The sequence below is a fragment of the Balearica regulorum genome, chromosome 10 (genome assembly GCF_011004875.1).
Source record: "Balearica regulorum gibbericeps isolate bBalReg1 chromosome 10, bBalReg1.pri, whole genome shotgun sequence".
Taxonomy (NCBI): Eukaryota; Metazoa; Chordata; class Aves; order Gruiformes; family Gruidae; genus Balearica; species Balearica regulorum.
The window spans coordinates 16,297,578-16,320,419 of NC_046193.1; the positions used below are offsets into that span (position 1 = coordinate 16,297,578).

Genomic DNA, 22,842 nt, shown 5'->3' on the forward strand with positions numbered 1-22,842 from the left:
GTATTGATCCATACTGGTTTATTTTGCTTCATAGAGTCTGTATTTGCCAGAAAATTTTCATTAATACTTTAGCCAGAATTTGTTCTTAAAGTGGAAGTCACTTTTGGATTTGTTAATATATGCAGCGTTTTCACAATTTGAATTTTTAATATATATTCATTAATAGTCTCTGCAGTATTGTGCAGTGATGGTGTTTTATCTGTGCCTGCCACAAAGGCTTTTTCTAAAAGTCAAGCGTTTTACAACTTCCCTTGCAAATTTCTTTTTGCACGTTTTCATGGTGCCAATACAGAAGCAACCAAAGCAGAAACCCTTCGGCTTTGCTTTGTTTGGCATTGGATCCCCTACCCCAGATGGCGTGTGGTGACCCAGCTAGGGGACAATCAAACACTCGTCCTTCCCCTTTTCCCTGCTCCCAAATGTGCATTTGCTGTGCAGCAGCCCTGAAGGTTTCCCCAGGACTGTAGGGAAGTGGATACGTAGCATGTCTTTGGTCTCCTCTCACACCTGGCTTCTACATGAATTTATTTGCCAAGAGTTTAATGCAATATTTCTACTTATTCAATAGACTCTGGAGAGGGTGGGCATCCAACCCCATCCAGCATAGCCCCACTCAGTGAGGTACTTCTCACTGTCCTGTCTGGACTCCTAGAAGTGACGCTTCGTGGGTTACTCAGTGTGAAGGTGCTGGCAGTTTGTCCGCAGGTCAATCAGCAGTCCCACGCGTCTGCCTGGGCTCCTGCCCTGTGTGCTGCTCAACCTGCGAGTGAGCCCACGGGCTCCCCGAGAAAAGGATTTCACATGTACCTCGATGAAAATATTTTGACTGGGAGTTTTATTGAAGTCATGCCGTAAAACTCTACAGAGGACTTAATTTGATTGCTTTAAGTACCTTAGGACAACATACTTGAGAAAACTATAGTTAAAATACAATACAAATGAATAAACATTGCTGCATCTTCTGTAATTGTTCTTGCATTTATTGCAGCTGGTCTTGGATGTGAAATTGCTGCTTTCAGGGTTTATAGACCTAGATTAAACTGTATGTGAACCCTGCTTCTCACAGGGCGAAGGATTTATGCTTTCAGGTGGTTCTGGCTGAATATCAGGTGGTGTCCAAGAATTTGGATTAATTTTAAGTGGAGTTCATAGCCCATCTAATTGTGGTAGGCAAGGTGGATTGGATGTGACACGAGTCTTATGAACTGATGCAAGCAGCAGCAGAGCGTGTTGGGGTGCAGGAAGGGGGCTCAGCAGTTCCACATTGCTCCATGCAAAAGCACTGCTCTGGGATTTGATACACCTGCTTCTCAGAAATGGTCTTACTAGATTCAATGACTGGTTTTTTTAGGCCTTTGCTTTGTGCTTTCTATTGCTTATGTTATATCTCTAGATGTTTAGGTTTTTGTAGAATTTTCTCCTAATAAAAACTTTTGTTCTGCTCTGACAGAGGCTTGTTAGATTGGAAGCTGATTTCTGTGTCTGTCCAGAGGAAATGGCAGCAGGAGGGACATCAGAGCTATGGTTCAGTCAGGATCTCACGGTGGGACTGGGTAATGCTGGACAGCTGTGCATGTGGCAATGCAAATATGTGCCTGTGGCATTTCCAGGTGATGTGGTTTAGCCCCAGCTGGCACTGTCTACTTTGCATTGTTCCATGGACCTGATGACCTTAAGATAATCAAGGGTTACCTTCTGTCAGAGATAGTAGCTAAGCTTTCCAGTGACTAGGAAGCAGTTCATCCCAAGAAAATAGTTCAGTGAAGGGTAATCAGAGCGCCACCAGTCTGTACCACAAAGCGTGTAAGTACCCAATCTGAGAAGGTATTTGGGTTTGTAAAGCCCAGCGGAGCACATCTTTGAGTGCTATGCTCTGCTTGCACAGCAAGGAAAAGTGTATGTTTCTGAAGAGCTGTGAAAGTATCTTAGGAGATAAATCTGGGTCTGGATGTAGGCTTGGAAGTGGGGTTGGGATCACCCACTCAGCTTTCCGAGCGCTCCCGGCGGCGCGTGTTCTATAATGAGCTGGTTTATTTCCCTTTTGGTGCTACGGCAGAGTACTAGGGATTGCATTACTGTTACGTGCACAGTCTGGGGAGGTTCATTGCTATGGCTGGCACATGTCTGGGATGTTCCTTCCTCTGGGAGTGTGATGAAGCTGTTGCATAGGCTGTTTTCCAAGAGCTTTGTGAACGCAATCACTGTGAACGGGTCCTGCAAGTGGGATCCCAGGCTGCAGATGTGGCACTTGTGCCCTGTCCCCACCACCACTGGGGCTGTCCCTATTCCAATGTCTTTAGATTCCATCCTCAAAGGGTTTTGTAGCTTCCCCTCCTGGAGACCTGAGCACCTCAACAGGTCTCTGACTCACTGTGTTAACAGGAGAATAGATGTGAGGTGGAGAGGGATGGAGCAGAGGGTGTGCGTGTTGCGATGCTCTGGGTAGGCATTGCGGCGTGCCTGCTCTGATCTGACAGCGCTGGGGGAATTACCACCTCTCCAGCACAGCACACGCAATGTGGTGTGTTGAGACAGCAACTGTGGCTGACAGCTTGTCCTATTAAAAACAGTACTGTAGGAAAATAGTACTGGCCAAATGTTTGCACAACAGCTATGTGCAAGTGCGGTCTGGGAACCTGACAAGAAATTGAAAATATGGGGCGGGGGAGGGGTGCAGGGAATATTTTCCATTATTTTGACTGGATTTAAACCAGGAGAGAGTATAGGTTGCTACAGCTTTCCTGGTCAGCTTCCCAGCAGTGTCTTCAGGGGTTTTTTGGTGCTGCTGCTCTGGACGTGCATTTGGATGAGTATAAGCCACTGAAGGCAGCTGTCACAAAGAGGAGATCTTTAGGATGTTCAAACGTCCAGCACAGGAGTTGGGAATAAATGTTTGCAAGATGAAGTATGTATTTGTGTGAAACTACTAGTAGTGTTGACCAATTCTAGAGAGATACAGGGTTTGGGATATTTTTTGGAAGAAATTGAGAGGTTTCATTGAGAGGACAGCAGTTCAAAGTAAAATACTTTCAAATACTCCTTGATCAGCAAACTGTATTCTTTCTTGGCCTAGAAAGCAAAGAAACAAAAGACCAAGCTTGGATTGCTGAGTTGGCTAGAGAATTTTATTTTTGTTTTCTATCTCCAGAGAAAAAATAACTGATTTTGTAGGGATAGAAATGTGGTAGAAACTAATGTGCAGCTGCTCTGGAAGGGGAGGAGACCAAGGAGAGGAGGTTACTGAAGGCATTTTGGATGCTGGTGAGTCTGGAGGGGGTATTGCTTTTTGGGGGCTGGTAGAGTGAGATGTGGAAAATTGCTGGGACAGTTAGGAAATATCGATAAGCACCTCAGTTTTGAATGGCTGTGGCATATGCAGGCAGTGCTGGGATGCCCATCATGGCAGATGAGGGCAGGAATGCTCAAGTGAATTTGTAATTTCTTCATCTTGGGAAAAGAGCTGTCAGAGGAGGCTTGGAGTAAGAAAGTCTTGTTGCTGTTAGCAAAGGGGTGGAAAACTCTGGTTTTGCCAGAACATCACAGGTGCAAAAGGACCAGGGAGTAGTTCCCTCTGTGGTACCTGCTGTCCTGCTGCTGGGCTAAGCCCATCACATCCCCACAGCTGTCCAGGGCTCTATGAATGTTTCAGCTATTGGACTTTGAAGGGCTGGAGAGAATTTCAGCATTAATGACTTCAAGCAGATCAAATGTGGTATTAACAGGCTGGCTGCCTCAAAAAGAGACTGACTTCAACATCTCCAGGATGCCTGGGTGCAAAGATTCAGATCCTATGGGAATTACTGGATAATGGTTATAATTGGCAAAAAATATGGACTGAGGGCAGCTGCTCAGCAGTGGCTCCCTCTGCAAGAGTTCATGGCGTGTGAGAGCTTGTAGAGTGGATCCACTGCTGCAGGGTTCTCCCCTCAGGAGTCTGTCCTCAGAGAGCAGATCTGGGGGGGAGGAGAAAGCTGCAGAGCTCAGCTCCATCCACCCTCCCAAAGGCTGGAAGGAAGCCTGTTTCCTGCTGTGTTACAGTCTTTCAGATAGCCAGGATTTAGCGTGGAGTGTACAGGAATGCCCAGTGCCAGGGGAAATGTTCTTTTCAGTGAGGAGCACTGTGTGCATTGCTTCCTCCTTGAGATCAGTCTTCACAGACTGTTGGAAGAGTCAATGGACCTTGATTACATTAAAGAAAAGACCTTTCCTTCTCAGGCAGATTTCTACTTTCACTTGAGTATTAAAGGTCACTTTTAAAGTATTTTTCTTCATGCAGCTAATATCTCTAGGGAAGTCTTATGGGAATGATGAACTCTGAGAGAAGACTCATTTACTAGTGTTCTTCCACTAAACCTACGGAAAAGCCATATTCAGCACCTCAAGGAGGGGCATTTGCCCAGGGACTGGCTGGCTGGAGGCACCGATGTGAAAGCACATCAGCACAGCTCTCCGAAACAAGGGAGCCACACTGTTTCCAGGGCTAAATAAAGAAATGCCTTTACTTGTATCCAGGAGAAAGAAAGGCAAAAACCCTTGACCTGTTATTGTGCCTCGCCAGAGCAGTTTGACTCACTAAGGGGACCTGTGCATTTCAGCATTTCACTATCGTAATTTGAAATTTCATTTTTCCCTCATTCTGGAGATTATCAGCCAAGATAAACATTTCACAACAAATTCCTCCATGAACGCTACCCACAGTAACGAATTTCCAGTGGTGTATTTCTGTCATTGCTTTGCAGACAGTAAATACAATTGACAGTTTGACTACCAGAAACAAGTGAGGGGGAAATAAAGCCCAATGAAAGGATAATGGATCTTTGGATTCTTGGAAGCATGTGTGTGGGTGTTGCAGATCTTGCTCAAGCATGTCATAGACAGGTGGGGGGGTGGATTACAAGATGCTATTTTCAGAAAATAGGACAACCTGTCAAAACAGAGATAGCTTTTTTGCCTGTTTTTTCCCCACATCCTAGTAAAGGAATGGGGAAATTCTAACCCCCATTGAGAATTTTTGGAGGCAAAACTTTATCTGTTATTTATTAATCCAGGCACTGATCAAAGCTCAGGAGAGGAAATCTCTGCTGGTTCATCAGTAATACTTGAGCACATACTGGCTGTTAATTGCATGTTCTGTTGGTTTCAACTCTAAGCCCTGTGTGCATTGCTAAAGGGGGGGGTTTAGTCAGTCAGATGAGATTAAATCACTTGGTGCACATTCTCCTGCTTGGGCTCTTCTGTGTCTGCTGGTAGAGTGGGACATGGGACAAGATGGGTCTTTGAGGCAGTTGGCTTTGACCATTTTTGGGCTCAAAGATCATCAGGTGGACTGGGCTGCTTGAAACAGAGAGGGGCTATAATTAAAAGCAAATTGTAGCTTGAATATTGTACTAAGGAAGTTGAGGAAAGAAAGGCAACTTCACATTTATGTGTAGAGAGCAGAGCTTCTGCTCCCCCATCCACATGTAACAGCTGTAGCTTTGTTCAGCGTGTCTGGCTCTATGTACTGTTTTCAGAGCAGGGGTAATTAGTGTCTGAAACCATAACTGCTTTTTGCTATTGTGGAACAATGTAAAAATCTTTTTTCACTGTAAAACATTTCTGCCCTCTTTTGATCTTGTCAAGCTAGACAATACAGCTGTCTTGTCATCATATTTCCCACGGCAATGGAAGGTTTGCCAAATGGTAGAAGAAACCTCAAAAGCCCTTAATTACTGTGACTTCATCAGTGAAACCTGACTGCTTTTGGTGGACTTGCTTCAGATTCAAGTGAATTTGAGGAATTCAGACCTGGATGGCTCGGCAGTGGTGGCTGCTGTCAACAAACAGACCCAGCAGGCGAAGGGGGTGGTGTCAGCAGTGGTGAGCAGCAAGGCTGACCTTAGTGCCGCTCTGCTGAGCGTGGGGTGCCAGGTCACCTTCCTGAGTCATCAGCTTTATTGCATTGAGTATTGTTATTAATGCAGAAATACAAGGCAAAAAGCACTGTCCAGCTCATTTTTGGAGGAACTTAGGGGGGAAAGGTTTTTCATTACTTTTTTCCCTAATTAGGTAAATTTATTACTGAAGAGTTCCTTATTTGCCTTGTCCATCAATCAGTGAAAATCACTTCCGCTAATACAGCCCAACAGTATTGCTCAGATGTTAATGAAGTGCAAAGGGCATGCGTGCAGCAGGTCACTCTCTGGGCTCCTGATTTTGTTTAGGAAATGGAGAGGCAAAGGTGAAATGCAGAGGTGGTGCTGGAGATGGAAAAGCAGCAGAAGGAACACACTGGCCAAGGATGACTTGAAGGAAAAGGTGGGGTGCAAAGAATGAGAGATAAGAGAAGATGAAAGGATAAGTCAAAGGAAGTAAGAGGCAGAACATGTAGAATTACATCAAAAGTGGGAGGCAGAGGCAATTAACTTTTTGTGAGTCATCATCCAGCCATCCTGCCCCCAGAAAGGCTGACTCAGCAACACCAGTGGAAAAATCGGAGCTTTCTCTGAGATGCCATTCCAGATCAAAGAGGTTTCGATTAGTAAAACTGGATTTTCTGTCACTGATCCTCCCCTGCCTTAAAGAAACTTTTCAAATGCATCTTGTGGAGTCAGCATCCACCCTAACCACCCTGGGCTTGGCTCACTTGCCTCTCTTCCCTGCCACCATCTCTTCTTCCCAGGTCTGAGTCATGGTCTATTTTGGGGCCCTTTGCACAACTGAGATCTTGGTTGTTTGAGCACAGGTGAGATGGCCACAAGAAGGACCAATTACTGTATATCCTCTTAGAGGCTAGGGAAATCTAAAAAGAAAAGCAAGTGAATAAAAATAACTTGATGGAAGAAGGCTTCTGTGATCTGGTATCACTGACAGATGCTTGGCCACAAAAGCACTGCTGGGAAGATACAGATGAGATGTTAATATAATAATGAACATTTTTTTTCTGTCTTAGCATGACTTACAACTAAGGTGCAGTCAGGAAAACAGGGAATAGATAAGGAAAATGGTCTCAGTTACTTGACCATGTTTCAGAAAGGGTGGTGGGTTGTTGGTGATTAGACTGAAAGGAGCTGTGGTCAGTCAGAGGTGCAGGGGGTGGGCAGCAACACCTGGTCTAAGTATCAATAAAAACATTCCTTAAGATACTTCATTTTTTGTATACAGTTTGAACTGCTACTTCCAACACCATGCATAGCCTGATGTGCTATTTCAGGACTCCAGGGGAGAAGAAAAAAACCCAACCACCCTAAAGATGTGTTTTACACCATAAAATGCATGTAGAATTGCCTCATTCTCCCCCCCACCCCAAGCAAGTGGACTGCATTTAACGTAGCTCAGTTCCATAGTGCTTGTGAAAGCAATGTGAGGGCCAGAGCAATTCTCTAAAGCCTATTTGCAATGTGAGGTGGTAACACAAAACCATGGAGCTCCCACCACTGCAGCAAACCCTGGCTTTCCTGTGAGGGGCTGGAGGCTTCTTGCTGTGCTCAGCTGGAAAAGCAGGTACTGCACCCTGCAGCAGGGCCCTTAAAAAGCAGCTGTGGTACCTGAGCATGGCTGTTCAAACACAGCAAATGTGGTTAGTTATTTAAGAACCAGAAAATGCTACTTAAGTGTTTGGTGGGGTGGGGTTAACAAGAAAACCACCCAACCTTGAATGCCTTTGTGTTGAGTTGCAAAGTCTGGGCTGATCAGGGGAACCCGGGTCTGGCAGGGGACGGGAGCACAGGGTGGTCCCCAGCTCTGGCTCTGCACACCATCGCAGGTGTCCCCTCTGCCCTGGGTAGAAGGTGAAAGCTGGCTTGAACCCAACCTCAAGCCCCAAAGATAGGACCTGAGGAGGATGATGGGCACAGTCTCTGGCTGCACAGCATTGCATTCCCCTGAGAAAGGAGGGATGGGGTCAAGCTTCATACTGATCCAAAACTCCACAGAGGCTGCCACTGTTTTCAAGGGGTTTTGAACTGGGTTCCCAGTTTTGTTCTGTGTCAATACAGCACCCAAGCAGCTGTGCATGAGGAAAGCAGAGAAAGCTTTCTTTTCAGACCATACAAATCATCCATTCCACATCTTTCCGTAATCCTGGTGATGGTTAAAACAAAATTATTTTCTCTCCAGGCTGCAAAATTGGCATGACAGGCACTAGGAAATCTTCCTTCCCCTTTTTCCCCCACCTTTAGGAAAGAACAATAAGCCCTGACAAAAAGTGTGTGCACTGATGCTGGGAAGCTTTGAAGCCAAGTCAGGAAGCTGTCTGATCATGAGCATTAGAGTGTCTCTCATGTTCAGTTTTCATCAGACTTTGCTGGGTTTGTGTAGGGGAGGCGACTCAGCTGCTGCTCATCTCTGCAATCTAGGCAGATGTGTTTCTTGTTTTCATCCCACCCCTACTATAGCGACAGAAGCTCAGGGAAGAAAATGCCTGAGGCAAATAACTGGTGTTATACATCAACTGCTGATGAAAAGTTTCTGCCTACGCATTCGGGTACATTTAGTTTGGACCAGGAAAAGCAAAAAGTCATGCAATCCTCCAACGTCCATTAATCCATCTTCTGTGATTTCTGCTGTGAGTTCTTTGTTTTCCTCTGGGGACCTAACTTTTTATTTAGCCATATATTCATGGCTGCTGCTGCCATTGCCTTGCTGATGCACACATTAATTGCCCTTGAGCAGAGGAATGTCTCCCAAAAGGCCTGATCAGTTCTCTGCACCAGATCATAACTTCTTTAATTGCTACTGTTAACTTGCTGCTGCCTTTGTCCCCTCTGTGCTCCCTGTGCAGAGCAGAACAGCACGATCCCTGGTTGGGGCCCCATGTCCCCACTGATCCTAATCTGGGTCCTGCAACAGGACCTGTCAAAATACCCCCTCCAAGGATCCCCTTTCTCTTTCTGAATCAGAAATTAAAATTATTAGAGCAAAGAAGGGTCTGGCAGGAGCTGCCAGACAGAACCACAAGTCTGTTAGCTCAGTCACTGATTGCAAACGGTGCACGAGTACAAGGTTAGGGCTTTGATTGCTTAAACCAAGGCGTGCAGACTGTGTCTTTGACCCAAGTTGTGTGTTTCTGCTGCAGCTTGGTTTTAAAAGCTTTTAATGTGGAGGTGCTATATGGCTCACAGCCCAGTGGGCTAACAGCCACAGGTAGCTGTGCACTGAGCTATTTTACATAAGAAAGTTGTCAGCTTCCCAATACAGGTATCCCATGGCCTTAATATAGAAGACAAGACCTGTTTTCTGCCACCTTGATTGTAAGAATTTGAGAATCAAATCATTTCTGGTGTTACTCTTCTTCAGATGTTGCCATGGCAAAACCCCAGAAAGTAATGGGGGGGTTTGCACAAAACCATTGGAACATCAACTTTTCTCTGAGATTAAAAGATGAGTTCAGGTCCTCAGTCTCACCTAGACGTTCACATGGAAGTAACCTCACGTGTACGAGCAGCTCTGAAGAGCACAGCCCACAAGACTACTTATAGGGCCAGTTATTCAAGCAGGAGATCAATGCCCATCAGGAATGAGATAGGGAGACAGAGAAAATGTGTTTATATCTTTATTGCAGTAACAGTTTCTTTGTTCTATGCTTCACCTACTGCTCTTTGGGATGTTTTCTAGGTTGCATCAAGTGAATTTCGATGCTCCTACTTGTGAAGGCAAGCGCCGGGAAAAGCTCTCCTTGATAGGGGACTTCTCCTCTTCAGCGGAGTTCTTTGTCACCATTGCAGTCTTCGCCTTCCTCTACTCGCTGGCTGCCACTGTGGTTTATATCTTCTTCCAGAACAAGTACCGTGAAAACAACAGAGGGCCTCTAATTGTAAGTGTGCATTTGTGGTGTTTTGAGGCATGGGTCTTAACTTCTTGCTTTTTTGGTGGTTGAGGCTGTGGCGTGGTCTGGGAGATCCAAGTGGCCCAATGCCCAAAGTGTCTCCACGTTCACTTGTTTTTTTTAAATCTTGATGGTGATTTAAACTTTTAACATCAAGGGTAACCGAGACTGTATACAGGTGGAGTTTACTCCTAATCTTGTATATAGTTGTGGGATTCCCTGCTCCTCTCCCACTGCCTGCAGTGATGATGTTCACACAAATAACACACATGCTGAAGGACTGGGATCCAAGCCATGCATCTGTGACAGCAGCACTTCATTGGTGGGGGAAAAAGGGAAGAGAAGATCTTAGGCATCATCCTAGAAGATAAAGGAAACCATATCCCTGACCAGAGCCTAGCCAGGGAGATTGCTTATTGCTAGTTACTGCTGGGTTCAGCCAAATTATTTTGCTTTGGAGAATTATGTGGCTGGTTTTCCAGTATTACCATGAACTCCCAGCACGCTTGTGTGTCTGTGCTGGTTTATGAGACTCCTCACCTTCCATTTATCATTCAGTGCACCCATCAAGCTGTGGCCATTTGTGCCTTTATTTTTCTTTTACTGATTCCTGAAGGCTTGTGATAAAAATCAAGTGCTGCTCTGCATTCATTTTCTTATAAATGAAGACTTTAAAGCCAGTGAGAACTATTTCATTCTAGTTGTCCATTACCTGTTAGTGCATCATGCCTCGTGATACACCCCTTGGTCTTGCTAGGCAGCTGCGTGCTGATCCTCCGCTGCGCAGGAGCTGGGTCAGGTCTGTGCGGGCTGTAGGGCTGCCTCACCCTCCCCATTCCCCGAGCAGCCCTCTCCTCCTGCAAGGATGAGGTTACACTAAGGTAGAGGAGATATTTCTCTGAAGTCTTGGTGTGAAGAGCAATTCAAAGGGAAGGCGGCAGGGGTTTAGTGAGGAACAATATAAGGAAAGAGTTAGGTCTGGCTTTCAGAAAAATCTAGTTTATGACTGACAGAAACCAGACATTTGGCTGAGACTTGTGCCTTAAATGACTGAAAGCCACCGATAAAGAGCATCAGAAAAATATAATAGAAAGGAAAATAAATCACCAGCACAGAAAGGCTGCACCTGTTAAAGGAAATAACTACAGTAACTGTAAGCAAAAGATTAAACTGTAGGAAGGTAATCTTAGCATCACGGGGTTTTGAGGGAAGGATTTTCCTCCTGCGAGGAGATGGGAGTTGTTTTATTTAAGTTTGCATAATTCAAAACTGATGCATTGATACAGAAAGAAAAATTCTCATTCTGCATCAAAGGAAATGAATCCTCTTCATTTCAGAGTTGTTGAGACCTTTGCTTTCTCCTTAGAAAATGCTGAAGAAAGGAGGGGAAATCTTCACAGAGGAGAGGTAGAACAGGCGAGATTAAGAGGTCCCTACAGAAACAGTAAATAAAGTGCCTTGCTTCTGCTTGATTCAGTTGGTATCAAGTAATATTTCAAACTGTCTCAGCAAAGGATTAGTTGCAGAGAGCTGCCATTTTAATTTTCTTGTGGAAAATAATTCTTCCTTCTGACCAACCATGTTATCCTGTGTAGCCATAGAAAAAGGAAAGAGAAAAAAAAATGCTAATATATCAGATTGTGATCTGGCCTTTTGCCATTGTCCAGGACTTTCCTGATACAGCTGCTGCAGTTGTGTTTGTCACAGGACGTGTGGTGCGATCTGCTGCAGCATTAATGTGGCATTGATTGAATTTGTTCTGTGTAATGGATTGTAATTGAATCTACAGGTTAAATTTAACCACTGTCTGTTACCAAAGCTGCTGTTTGCAATTTCCCAGTCTTTAAACCAAACCTAAATTACCTTATTTGTTCAGAATATAAAGATGCCTCTGTGTGTCCTATAGCGAAAGCAGCTCCTGCTGGTGAGTGGTGTTGGGGAGTGGCCTACGGTTATGCTCAGCTTATACCTGCTCCAGCATCTCCTCTGCACTGCCAGCTCCGTGGTGTTGGGTTTTTTAGGAAAAAAGATCCTTTTTCACGTGGACAGTGTCCCTGGTGGTCTCTGCCCAGTGCAATGATTGCAGCATCACAGCCTGGTCATGATGGGTGTGAGTCCTACTGTGCAGAGGAGACGTAGGGAAAATGCAGAGCCTCGGGCAGAGAACAAGCAAGCAGCTGTAGGCAGGAGGAATTCAAGGGTCAAGGGAGACTCAGAGTGAAAACCAGCTTCCCACCACCGCAGGACTCATCTAAGAGATGTAATGCGTTGTGCAAAGGAGGCAAGCGATGCATCCTCCAGCTCCAGGCAGATGCTACACTGAGCTGACGTACCCAGCAAGATCACACGTGTATCAGATCAGATGTGTGAGTATGTCTTAGCCCTGAGATTGTTCCTCCCAAAGAAAAGTGCTGCAGAAATCTGGGGTGCTTTGTGCATGCTTGAGTCCAGCCAGCAGTCACTCAGCACGTGCAGGTGGCAGGGCAGTCCTCGCTCCTTCCTCGTCACCGTGTGTCAGGCACCATTTCCAGACTACCCGTTTTTTGCCTCTTAGTGAAGAGAAGATGATAGTTTCATCTCTCCTTGCTTCTGCTGCAGTGCCTGATCACAGTCTTATATTTTTAAAACCATTCCCATTTTAAGCCTTATACTTCCTCTTGGCTTGATATTTGCTCAGTCTGGGATGACATCTGCCTTTAAGCAGCACCCTCTGAGCTGGCTGCCTTTCCTCCTGACAAATTTTCAGGATTTGAAAAAGGAGTATGACAGTAGAAGTGGAGGGAGGAAAAAAAACCAACCTTGCACTTGAAATTTTAAAATATTTTTTTGAAAAAACCCTTGCACAGGCAGTCAGAGCACCATCAAGGCATTACCAACTTGCAGTGGCCTGACCGGATGCAGAATATATGATTATGAAGAATTTAATGACCACTATGTCAAGAGAAACTTGCAGAGAAAATTTCAGTCGCAAACATTTCAAGTTTACCTTGTTTATACAAATGTAGGGAAACCCAACTGCATGTGCTGAGATCTCAGCGAAGCATCACTTTTACTGTGGAAAAAATATTTTAATGTTCAGTGTGAAGTGAGACATCATGGCAAGGGAATATTTCCAGCAGGAGAAGCCGTTAACTCCTTCCACGGCTGTTTGGATGGCACCGGCATGTTTTATTCACTACGTGGCGAGCCATGCCTGTTGCTATTGTTGCCTGTCAGGTTTTGGGGATAAAAATCTTCCTTTTGGTCATACAGGTTCTTGGTTATGTCACTTGTCTGCAATGGAGATGGGAGTCACCCCTTCCCACGGGGCTGTCGGCAGCGAGCCCTCACCACGTGCGCCCTCCGCTTGCCTCGATGGCTCCACGGAGAGATCATTTTGGGGGGGTTCGTGCTAGATAGATGAACCTGAGAGAGGACCTTGGATTCCCAGTTCCTAAAGGAACAAGGATCAGTTTACCAGGGATTAAATATGTAATAGATACGTGCAATGTGTTTCTGAGCTCTGCAAACCGCAGCTGCAATTTTAATTTCGTGCAAACTCCTGCGCAATGCACGCGTGCAGCGAGGAGCTGGGGGCTCGCCTCGGTGGTTACAAGTGCAAGCCAGTTTCTCAAATGACTGATTAGCGCTCAAGAGCCAGAAACACTTTAAAGAAATTAATTGGAGATGGTGACTTAAATGTTAACGAATGTAGTGTACAAAATCTCGGCAGTTGTCAGTATATCTGCATCTCTAAGCCTTACCTAAGCTGATGTCCACTTGTGTGATGCCGTGTACCCTGGGGAGGCATTGCTGGTTTGCAGTGAGAGCAGAGATGGGCTGCTCCCTGCGACTGCTGCCCCAAGCACTCTGCCTTGATGCCCTGGCTCAGATCTCTGTTTGCAGCTGCCTGCTGCAGTTAGTCCTGCACTGAAGTTCTAAGGGATCGGGGTAGATGCTTCCATCTCTCTCTGGAGTGGGAAAATAAAGGAAAGAATAATTGTGGTCGATGTGTATCAGTACCCATCACTCAGACTTACTTTTTCCATAGTTTCTATACCCCATATGTACTCCACTTAAAACCCACACTCTGACAACTCTCTATAGGCCTTGGGGTTTGTCTTTGGGAAGTTATTGATTGACCATGAAAAACCACATGCATTCACGTATAAATGTAAATTGTATTCCAATCAATTAATATAAAAGCATTAAATTATTTAGCCAAGAAAAGTGACTGACATAGCCCTGAAAAGAGATATTTCATTTTTATAGTGATTACTAGGTAATCTCATTCTTACAATGCATAAAGATGCCTATATGTAGGAAGATGAGATCTTTCCTTTGCATCTGGAGTCCTGTGAATAATCACATTAAGCAGAAAGGCATTTGGTTCTTTTCATATGTTACAGACCAAATGAGTTAAGTACACTTGTAGTCTGCTCTTTGGAGATGTCTTCAATTAAATATGTTTTATTTCCTCCCCTTTGAGCTGCTTTTTAGAAAATAGATAGGAAAAGAATAAAAGACTCATCTGTAAAAACAAAGACTGAATCCTTTGCAGTTAAGAAATGAAATTATGAATAACCTGAGTAATTCTTTGCATTTCAAAGAGCTGTTCCAGCTCACTTTTGTCATCTCCTATTTGAAATGTGAGCCACAGTGACCTTGCTGTACACACTGGTGCCTCCCGAAGGGTTCCGCACATCCCTGTCGGAAGCAAGCTTGCAAGGCCATACACCGTTGTGAGAAGTGTGTAATTCTTTCAAAGCTTCATTCTGCAGAAAATCTGGGGTGGGACCTTGTTCAAACCAAAACAAGAGCTAAACTGCCACTGTAGGAAGGCATTTGCTGCCTGCAGCAACCTGCTGTTGGCCCCTTTCCCGGGCTGGGGCCGGGGATATGGCTCTTGCTGGGGTGGTTCTTGAATTTTTAGGTCAGTTGTGACTGTGAAAGCAAATCCTCTGAGCAGTTTGCCTATGCTGGGGTAAAGAACTCTCCCTCTGCTCCCGCGTGGCTGTGCATGAAGCCTGTTGGCAGTGCCGCTAGGCTAGCCGGGCTCCGGCTGGGAGGTTTGTAGGCATCAGCGTTTGAGGAGTTGCTCCCTCGCCGTAAATTGTACGGGAAGGTTTTGTCAAATGAAAAGTTTTTGTAGCGTGAGCGTTAGCAGATGGAAACGCTTGTGGAGAGGCACTGGAAGATCTATGTGGAAGCCAGTTACGGGGCCAGCAGCTGCGGTTCAGCGAGGGAGGAGGGGGCACAGCAGGTTTTGCATGTTTTCAAACATAACAGCCCAGGGCTGCTGTGCCAAACTTGGATCACGCTGGCCGGGAGGGAGAGCAGGGCATGGAGAGCACGCGGGGACACGTGTGTTACAACGCTCCGGGGGCTGCTGAAGCCGCTGACTGGCTCAGAGCAGGCGACGCGCAGCCCCGTTCCGAGTGACCAAACAGCTTCTGCAGGTGCTTTTGGCTGGATGAGATCGTGCTGGACACTGGGGGATCTCAAACTGTGCTCGGGAGACTTAAGCGACTACCCCCTCCAAAGACGGGCATTTTGCAACAGCCAGTAGCTCGATAGCAAGGAGAAATGTTTCAGTTACCATGAAAAGAAAAGGCGCATTCACAGTTCTATTCTAAAACATATAATATATAAAATTGTTCCAAGTAGGCATTTTTGGCAAACTGGGTAATAGCAAGTTTCAACTTGAAAAAGGCAGCAAGAAATTTTTTTTTTGTTACACATACTTCAGGCTCTTAAAAACTCCCTCCTTGGATATTTGGCATATTTTAAATCTTGTTTTCTGCTTTCTCCTACACGTTCCTATTTTGCCTCCTTCCCAAAGGCACCTGTAAGCAGACCAAAGTATCTCCGTTAAGATCTGAGAAAGAAACTTTGCAGTTAGGAGTATAGCGTAACTGTACAACAATACACACTGAAAAGATCTGTAGACACCATTTCAAGAGAGCAACTACAAAAATTACTTTGTTCCAAAGGAAAAAAAAAATAAAAATCACCCATGCTGTGGGGATATTAAACATTCAAATCCAAGATTTGTTTTAGTATGCAGACACTCTGGCTTTAATTACCAAGGAATAATTCCCCAGATAGACATTAAGACACAGAACAGCTTAGCTTGAAATTCACTTTTATTTTCAGCATGTCATTATCTTGTAACTCGGTTCCACCCAGAGCTGTGAAAATGTTCAGCCAGAAATCCAAACCCACTTGAAAACAAGAGAAGTTCAAGTTCCAGCCAAAACTGAAGGTTAGCAAAGATTCAAAATAAATAGGAAGATGCAAGTTTGCTCTAGCTGTATGTTTTGCTCCTTGCACAGCGCACAGGAGATTCAACAACAACTCCAAGAGCCCGAGTCTGGCCAGGTAGCCTTGGTGAGAGCACACAATGAGAAATTCCTTGTGTTTCGTTAGCCTTTCTGTCCTGTCTTCTTGACAAGCTGTTGGTCTTGTAACGTGTTTCTGGGAACGGTCATGTCCTCCAGCTGGCGGAGGGGCTTGGGGGGTTCTTCTCCGGGTCCCGCTGCACGATCTTTCCCTTTTGGGTTGGTGTGCTCCTCGCACCCAGCCAGACTTTACAGTTTTGGGGAGTTCCTCTATAAAAGGGCTGCAAACACTGATCCCAGCCCCCGTCCCCAGGAGCAGGGACCCTTTCTGTGGATTCCCCCAAAGCTCTGATCTGCTCCTAAAGGGGGTAATTAGTGGCAGAGAGGGCAGGATCGGGCAGGGTTAGCCTTGTGTGGATGCCCTGGTGCAGGGGAGCAGAGGAAGTCAGCAGAAGGATGGAGGATGGGGTGAGATGGAGAAGACAAGACCTGAGAAATAACATGAAATGCTCCTTTTAGAACCAGCCCCTCAACTGCAGAGTGATCTTGAGTGTTCCTAGCAGTACTTTACAGCCCAAGACATGAGCTACTAGCAATCAGAGGGAGGGACTCATGCAGATTGAGGTTATTTGTGCCACGAGTTGTGCAAATGCCGCATCGACGTGGGGTCAGGCTCTGCGAGCTCGACAGCAGGTCTGAACCCCTGCTCCTGTCACCTACTTGAAGAACTTTGCTCACTTTTAAAACTTCCCTCTTTTTAGCAAGCTTAAGCTGCTACATTGTTTAGTTTTGGTCAATTTGTCTCTGTTTGCTTCAAATTTCTACCTGCTGTTATGCATTTTATTGTTACTGCCAACGTACTGATTGCAGAGCTCGCTTTAGCTTGCAAACTCTAATAGTGTGGTGGCATTGGGAGAGAATTGCTTGTCATTTTAAAAATGTATTCCCCAAAACTCTGGCGTGTCCCCATCTATTGTGTCAATCAGCGCCTATACGGGGGCTTGGCTTCCAGGTAGATGACACGTCAAGCCTCATAGCAACTAAAGACCATATCCCGTCATAATCCATAGCTCAGTAAATATCCAGTGTTTCTACTAGCTGGAATTGTGCAATTGAACTGTTGCCTCTAGGAGTCCGTTTCTCATTCATTTTCTGCTAGGATATACAAGATACAATAATTTCTTTTGCTGGAAATCTTCCTGAGAAGAAAAATTACTCTGGGCAATATGCCTCTGCCTACCCGGAGTCTCCTTGGGTGTTAAGACAGTTGTCAGCTCCTGGGCTTCACGTTCTTCGAGAGCGCCCATTTGGGCAGCACGAAGGGAGGTCAGAGGAACTCAAAGCATGGTGGCAGACACAAGCCTGCCGAAAACAAATTGTGGCACTGTTAAAAGAGAAGGATGTATCCTTTGGGAAAGCATCCAAGCACAGTTAATTTAATCCCATCTGCGTGAGCGGAGAAACCCTTTGTTCATGGCTCACTTGTGCGCCTGGTTTATTGACTGGTGCCTGCTCCATCGTGATGGAGGCTCGCGTCCTCCGTCCCCACGGTGCCGCGGAGAGCTCCTTCCCCAAATGTCAGGTGTGTTTGTAGAGGAGAATGATGTTTCCCAGGGATCACTTATTTCTTTGGATAGCAACCCGAAACGTTGTGTTCTTAATGAACGGTTTCTCTTCCTTCCACGTACACCTTTACTTCGTAAGGGGGAAGGGGAAGCAGCTCCCATGGGAGGTGGGATATCAAGACGCAGCGATGCAGTTAGTGGTATGTTAGACTTTGGCACCTCTACCATCTGGTGTGGGCTGACAGATGGGATGAAATATGACAGCAGAAAGGCTCTTCTGTTTTAGCAAGACACAAGAAAGCTTGAAAAATCACACCTCCTCCCTCCTTTCCCCCCAAACCCACACAACAACAGTGTCACTTGGCCACTTGTTCTGGCTAAGACAGGGAGAAGTTTATGCCTGTGTGTGCTCCCGAGAGTCTTTCGAGGGAAAATGAGCAGAGTGGTTCAGAGCAGAGCTGCTCGGAGGCGCTGGATCCTGGAGGGACCGCCACCCCTTCTCCCCTCTTTTCGCGTGGATGGGAGTTAGGAGCAAATGCTTTGCTGGGACAGAGAGGAGCTGAGGACTCTCTGTGCTTGGCAAGTCTTGCTGTTTATTTGTTCGCTTGTGATAATTAGCGACTGCACGGCTCGTGCAGCAGGGACATTTGGCCTTACCTGTAGCTGGTGAGAAAACTCCTCATCTGGTAGCTGAGGATTAGCCAGTTTCAGGTTCTCTCTAAGATGCTACCACAGATGGAAAAGCTTCCTATCAGAAACCCGCCCCGCCTGTCTGTAGGAGCACCTGGGGCAGAAGCCAGCCCTCAGGAGGGCCCAGCTTCTTTCCAGGCTTTTTTTTTTTTTTTTAATTGATCCCAATTCGTCAGCTAGGTGTTGTGAACAGCCTGATTTCCGAGGCAGCTCAGCATCCTGGGTACGACCACACGCTTCTGGGAATCTGGCCCTGGTGTCGGAGATGCAAATGGGAGCCAAAGGGCTCTGCCCCGTTAGGTGCATCAAGCGCTTCTGAAAGTTAGCTCTGTAGGTGATGATAGTAATCACAACCTTCCATGAAATAACAAGTTCTTGGGGGTTTTTTTTCTCCTCTGATGCAAGCTTTCAGTTTTCTGGTGATTCTTCATATTTTTCTTGCTAATGGACACACCAGTATAATGCTTCTAACTGATTTGTCTTTTAGGATTTCATTGTGACAGTGGTCTTCTCGTTCTTGTGGCTAGTGGGCTCATCTGCTTGGGCTAAAGGACTGTCAGATGTAAAGATTGCGACCGACCCAGACGAAGTGCTATTACTGATGTCTGCCTGCAAACAGCAGTCCAACAAATGCTTGCCTGTTCGCAGCCCTGTTATGTCAAGCCTCAACACTTCGGTTGTAAGTGACTTTGATTACTTCTTTTCACCGTTACCTTACAGATGTGTTTTCATCTCTTTTTACCCGCGTGTTGACCGACGTCGGCTGGTGTAAACCAGTTAGCTGAAATGATTTAATTGGAAGCACAGTCTTGCTGCGGGGAAAGGCAGAGCGTGACTCACAGCAGCAGTGGGATGAGCGTGCAGGGTTGGGACGGGGAGAAAGCAAAGTGTCTGTCTGAGCGCGTTGGTTGGCCTGTCTGCTTTTAACTTGCTGGCTGCAATGCTTTTGAAGAGGGTCTGTGCACTCCTTTAGGAAGACAAGGGTTTGTGCTTTTCAGGTTCCTTTTAAAATCCTCAAAAAAACAACATAAAATTGGTCTTCAGAATGTTTTTTTAAAAAAAAATTACTTCAGGCCAGCGGAGCAATTAATTTTCCTCTTTTAAAATATTTTCTTTCAATTTTATCTTCCCACCGTTTCTTTACGCTAGATTATGTTTTCAAACAAAAAAAATAATTTTGACCTAAAACCTCAACCTTTTTTTGGAAACAAAAGGGAAAACAGGCACCTTGCAAGCTACAGCTAAGGGAGGTGAATTTGGGAATTTGCTCGAAAGCTGAGAAAATTTTCCAGCAGATGTGGGGAGAAGGATGGACTTGGGAGCAGCTTTGACTTCTCCCAGGACCGTGCAGGGTTCAGAATGTTAGGCTGGGCCGTGAGACTGTGGCTGCCTGATGATGAGCTCCTCTTCTCCCCACCTAGGTCTTTGGCTTCTTGAACTTTATCCTCTGGGCAGGCAACATTTGGTTTGTGTTTAAGGAGACAGGCTGGCATTCCTCGGGCCAGCGGCACCCTCCGGACACCATGGAGAAGCAGTCCAGCAGCTACAACCAAGGTGGCTACAACCAAGACAGCTACGGGCCGGCTGGTGGCTACAACCAGCCGGGCTCCTACGGCCAGGTGGGTGAATATGGCCAGTCCCAGAGCTACGGCCAGAGCGGGCCAACCTCCTTCGCTAATCAAATTTAGGGTTCACACAGCACGAGCTCTTGCATCCCTCACGTGTAGAGAGTTTAACAGGTCTCAAGTTTGTGGCGCCAGGTTTTTAAGGGTTTTACGTAAATTAATACTACAACACGGTGTTTAATGTCTATTGAAGATCTAAGCCTACCTCCTGAGGCAGGTGGGAGGTGGCCGGTGGGCTGGAGTTGGCCTTTTTTACCCTGACTAGCCAGATACAGGGGACGTGCTCATCACAGGTGGTGACCTGGAGTCAGTGTTGTAGTACATACTGTAGAGATAACTTTATGGTAGTTTTGTATGTGTTAAGATGGTAGACGCATTTTGTAGCCTCAAGTCTGTAGTATTTAACATGCATAATATAACTGAATTTCCTTCTGCATTTTGGTGAGAAACAAAAGTGTTTTACTATTATTTCTACAGATTATTCTGTATATCCATGCATGTAACTTTGCACCTAAATTTTCAAAACTAAGTCTGTGACTCTTCAGAGCATTTGTTTTGGTTATACCTTTTCGTTTCAGAAGACTTTACTATTATTTCAGTTAACCGAGTCATCCGTAATTTAGTGCATGGATAAGCAGTTTCATACTACCAAATGTCTGGACTGTGTAAATGGAACTTCTCAACTTCTGCCACTACATTTTGTTAAATGTATGTTTCAAAGAAGTATGCATCTTTTATATATTTTGCAGAGTTGAATATATGGCTTACCCAAGTTCTGAATGCTTTGTAACTAAAATGTTTTTCCTTGAAATGGCATTCAGTAGTATATATGGAACCTGACCAATGTTTATTCCATTTAACTCAGCTAAATATTCATTCTATAAATCACTATTTCTATGGATGTTTTGTGAATCTTTTAACGTGAGCTGTGGAAAATAAGGACCAAGTAACTGTGTTATATGTTTACAAAGGTATTTATTTAACTAAGATAACAGAGGTGCAGATATCAGTATACGAAACCATGTGAAAATGCCCTGTTGCTTAATACAGCAACACACAAAACCCGCATGTATTGTTGTGACCTTCCCAAGCATAAATATTCCTTTATACCCTCTTATAATAAGAAAACCTCTTCATTCATGCTGTTTCAAGATTGTTAGGTATCCCTCTGTTGTGTCGCTGCTCTGAGCGCTAGCTCGGTGCTACTGGAGAATGTAACTGGATTGACCAAATAACCCAGGCTCAGAGGAACTCATCCTAAATTAGCCAGAGCCAGACTTGTAGCCCGTTCGGATTTCTTCCTGGGAAATTCAGCCCTTCCTCACTACAGCATACGGGATGCATTGACCCAACTGAAAGCCTGAAGCACAATGTACTAATCAAAACTGATCATCTGCATTTCTAAATCAAAGTGTATCAATATATAATCTTATTGTATGAGCTGTAATGTCGAAAGCATCTTAGCTTAAAACAGCGTAGTCTCTTCTATGATTGTTGTAACCAATTTATGGCTACTCGGTGGATGAATCTATATTGTGATATCTATTTGACCCTAATAAAGTTATTGCATACAATGCATGTTTTCAGAGTATGTTAATACTAAAATGTAACTGCAAAATAACTAAGAAGAACACTATTAAAGATAAATAACTGTTCCAGTGCTTGACCTTATTGGTCATATTCTTACTGTTTTCAAACACTTTCATGAGGGTTGTTTTAATGTGTGGTGGAGTGTGACACTTCTACAGACACTTGTCATTAAAGGTCAGTATCACAAGTTTAAAGAAAAAATAATTAAAACTGTGCAATTTAATACCTGCCTGCCTCTTTACCTCTCTTTCCACTTGTCAATAGGACTACCCAGTACTGTGCTAACTACCCCAGTTCTGTGGATTGCTGGAAAGCCATGTTTGAGCTGCAGAGAGGACAAACCGGAATATCTAAATGTCCTGGTATTCCAAATGGGAGCAAAATACAACTTTCTAGGCTTTCAGTTCCTTTATTCCTTGGGGTTTTTTAAGTTTGGAAAAAGTTAAATATAGGCAAGGCAGGAGAAAGTGAAATCTCTGTGTGTGTGGCAATGGATGGGATGTATGCTCTTCATGCCCCCTCCCACATAGTCCTACTTCTCATTTTGGTTTTTTTTTTTTTTTAAATTCACTTTGTATTAATTTGATCAGGAATACCCCAAGTTGGGTCATCTAAGCCTCTCCACTAGAAATAGAGTTTTTTGTGTCAGCTAGCTTTCTCTTATCCAGCTTTTCCACCTAGATCAGCAGGGTCCCATTTCCAAACTTTTGTATCCAATGTTGGATATAAAAAACTTGAGTTTTGCTTAGGTTCATTTCTGCATTTCAAACAAGCTGAAATTCTTGTGTAACCATGTGACCAGAGGAATTGCAGCTTCCAAACCCTCAGGAGGTGATGTCCCTGAAGAAAGGGCAGTTTCTAATGCAAGACTGTGGACAGAATTAAGATGATGCCTTATTTTGGGTATTTTTTTTGCAGATCTCCAAATCTAAGATTTTTTTCATGAAGGGCAGAGCTGGTGGAAGCGTGGGCAAAAGTAGTGAGAGAGGCCCATGTTTTCATGAAAAACTCACCCTTTGCTTTACCCAGTTGCCCAGACATTCACAGGTACGTTAGCTCCTTGCTGCCATGCAGAACAGTTGAGGCGGTTGTTGTCCATTGGGGACTGTTGTCTTCACTGTGAATTAAGAGGGATGAAAAATCTCTTCATCTATAGCTTATCAGATTCGTATAGTGTGGCAGCAGCAAAAGTGAAAACAAAAATGATGCATGCGCTTGTCTGTATTATATAAGAAAATGTATCTGAA

The 22,842-nt window shown here is 44.9% G+C and overlaps 1 protein-coding gene across 2 annotated transcripts in view; it reads left to right on the top strand.

Moving 5' to 3' along the window:
* The window catches only part of SYNPR (synaptoporin), a 110,877-nt gene extending 89,298 nt beyond the window's left edge, over nt 1–21,579 (top strand). For both annotated transcript variants that reach the window (XM_075762337.1, XM_075762336.1), the window contains 3 exons: nt 9,595–9,793; nt 18,868–19,059; nt 19,802–21,579. In XM_075762337.1, the coding sequence (XP_075618452.1) occupies nt 9,595–9,793; nt 18,868–19,059; nt 19,802–20,068 (658 nt within the window). In that variant the 3' untranslated portion in view covers nt 20,069–21,579. The remainder of the gene's footprint in view (nt 1–9,594; nt 9,794–18,867; nt 19,060–19,801) is intronic.
* The last annotated feature ends 1,263 nt before the right edge of the window (nt 21,580–22,842 follow it).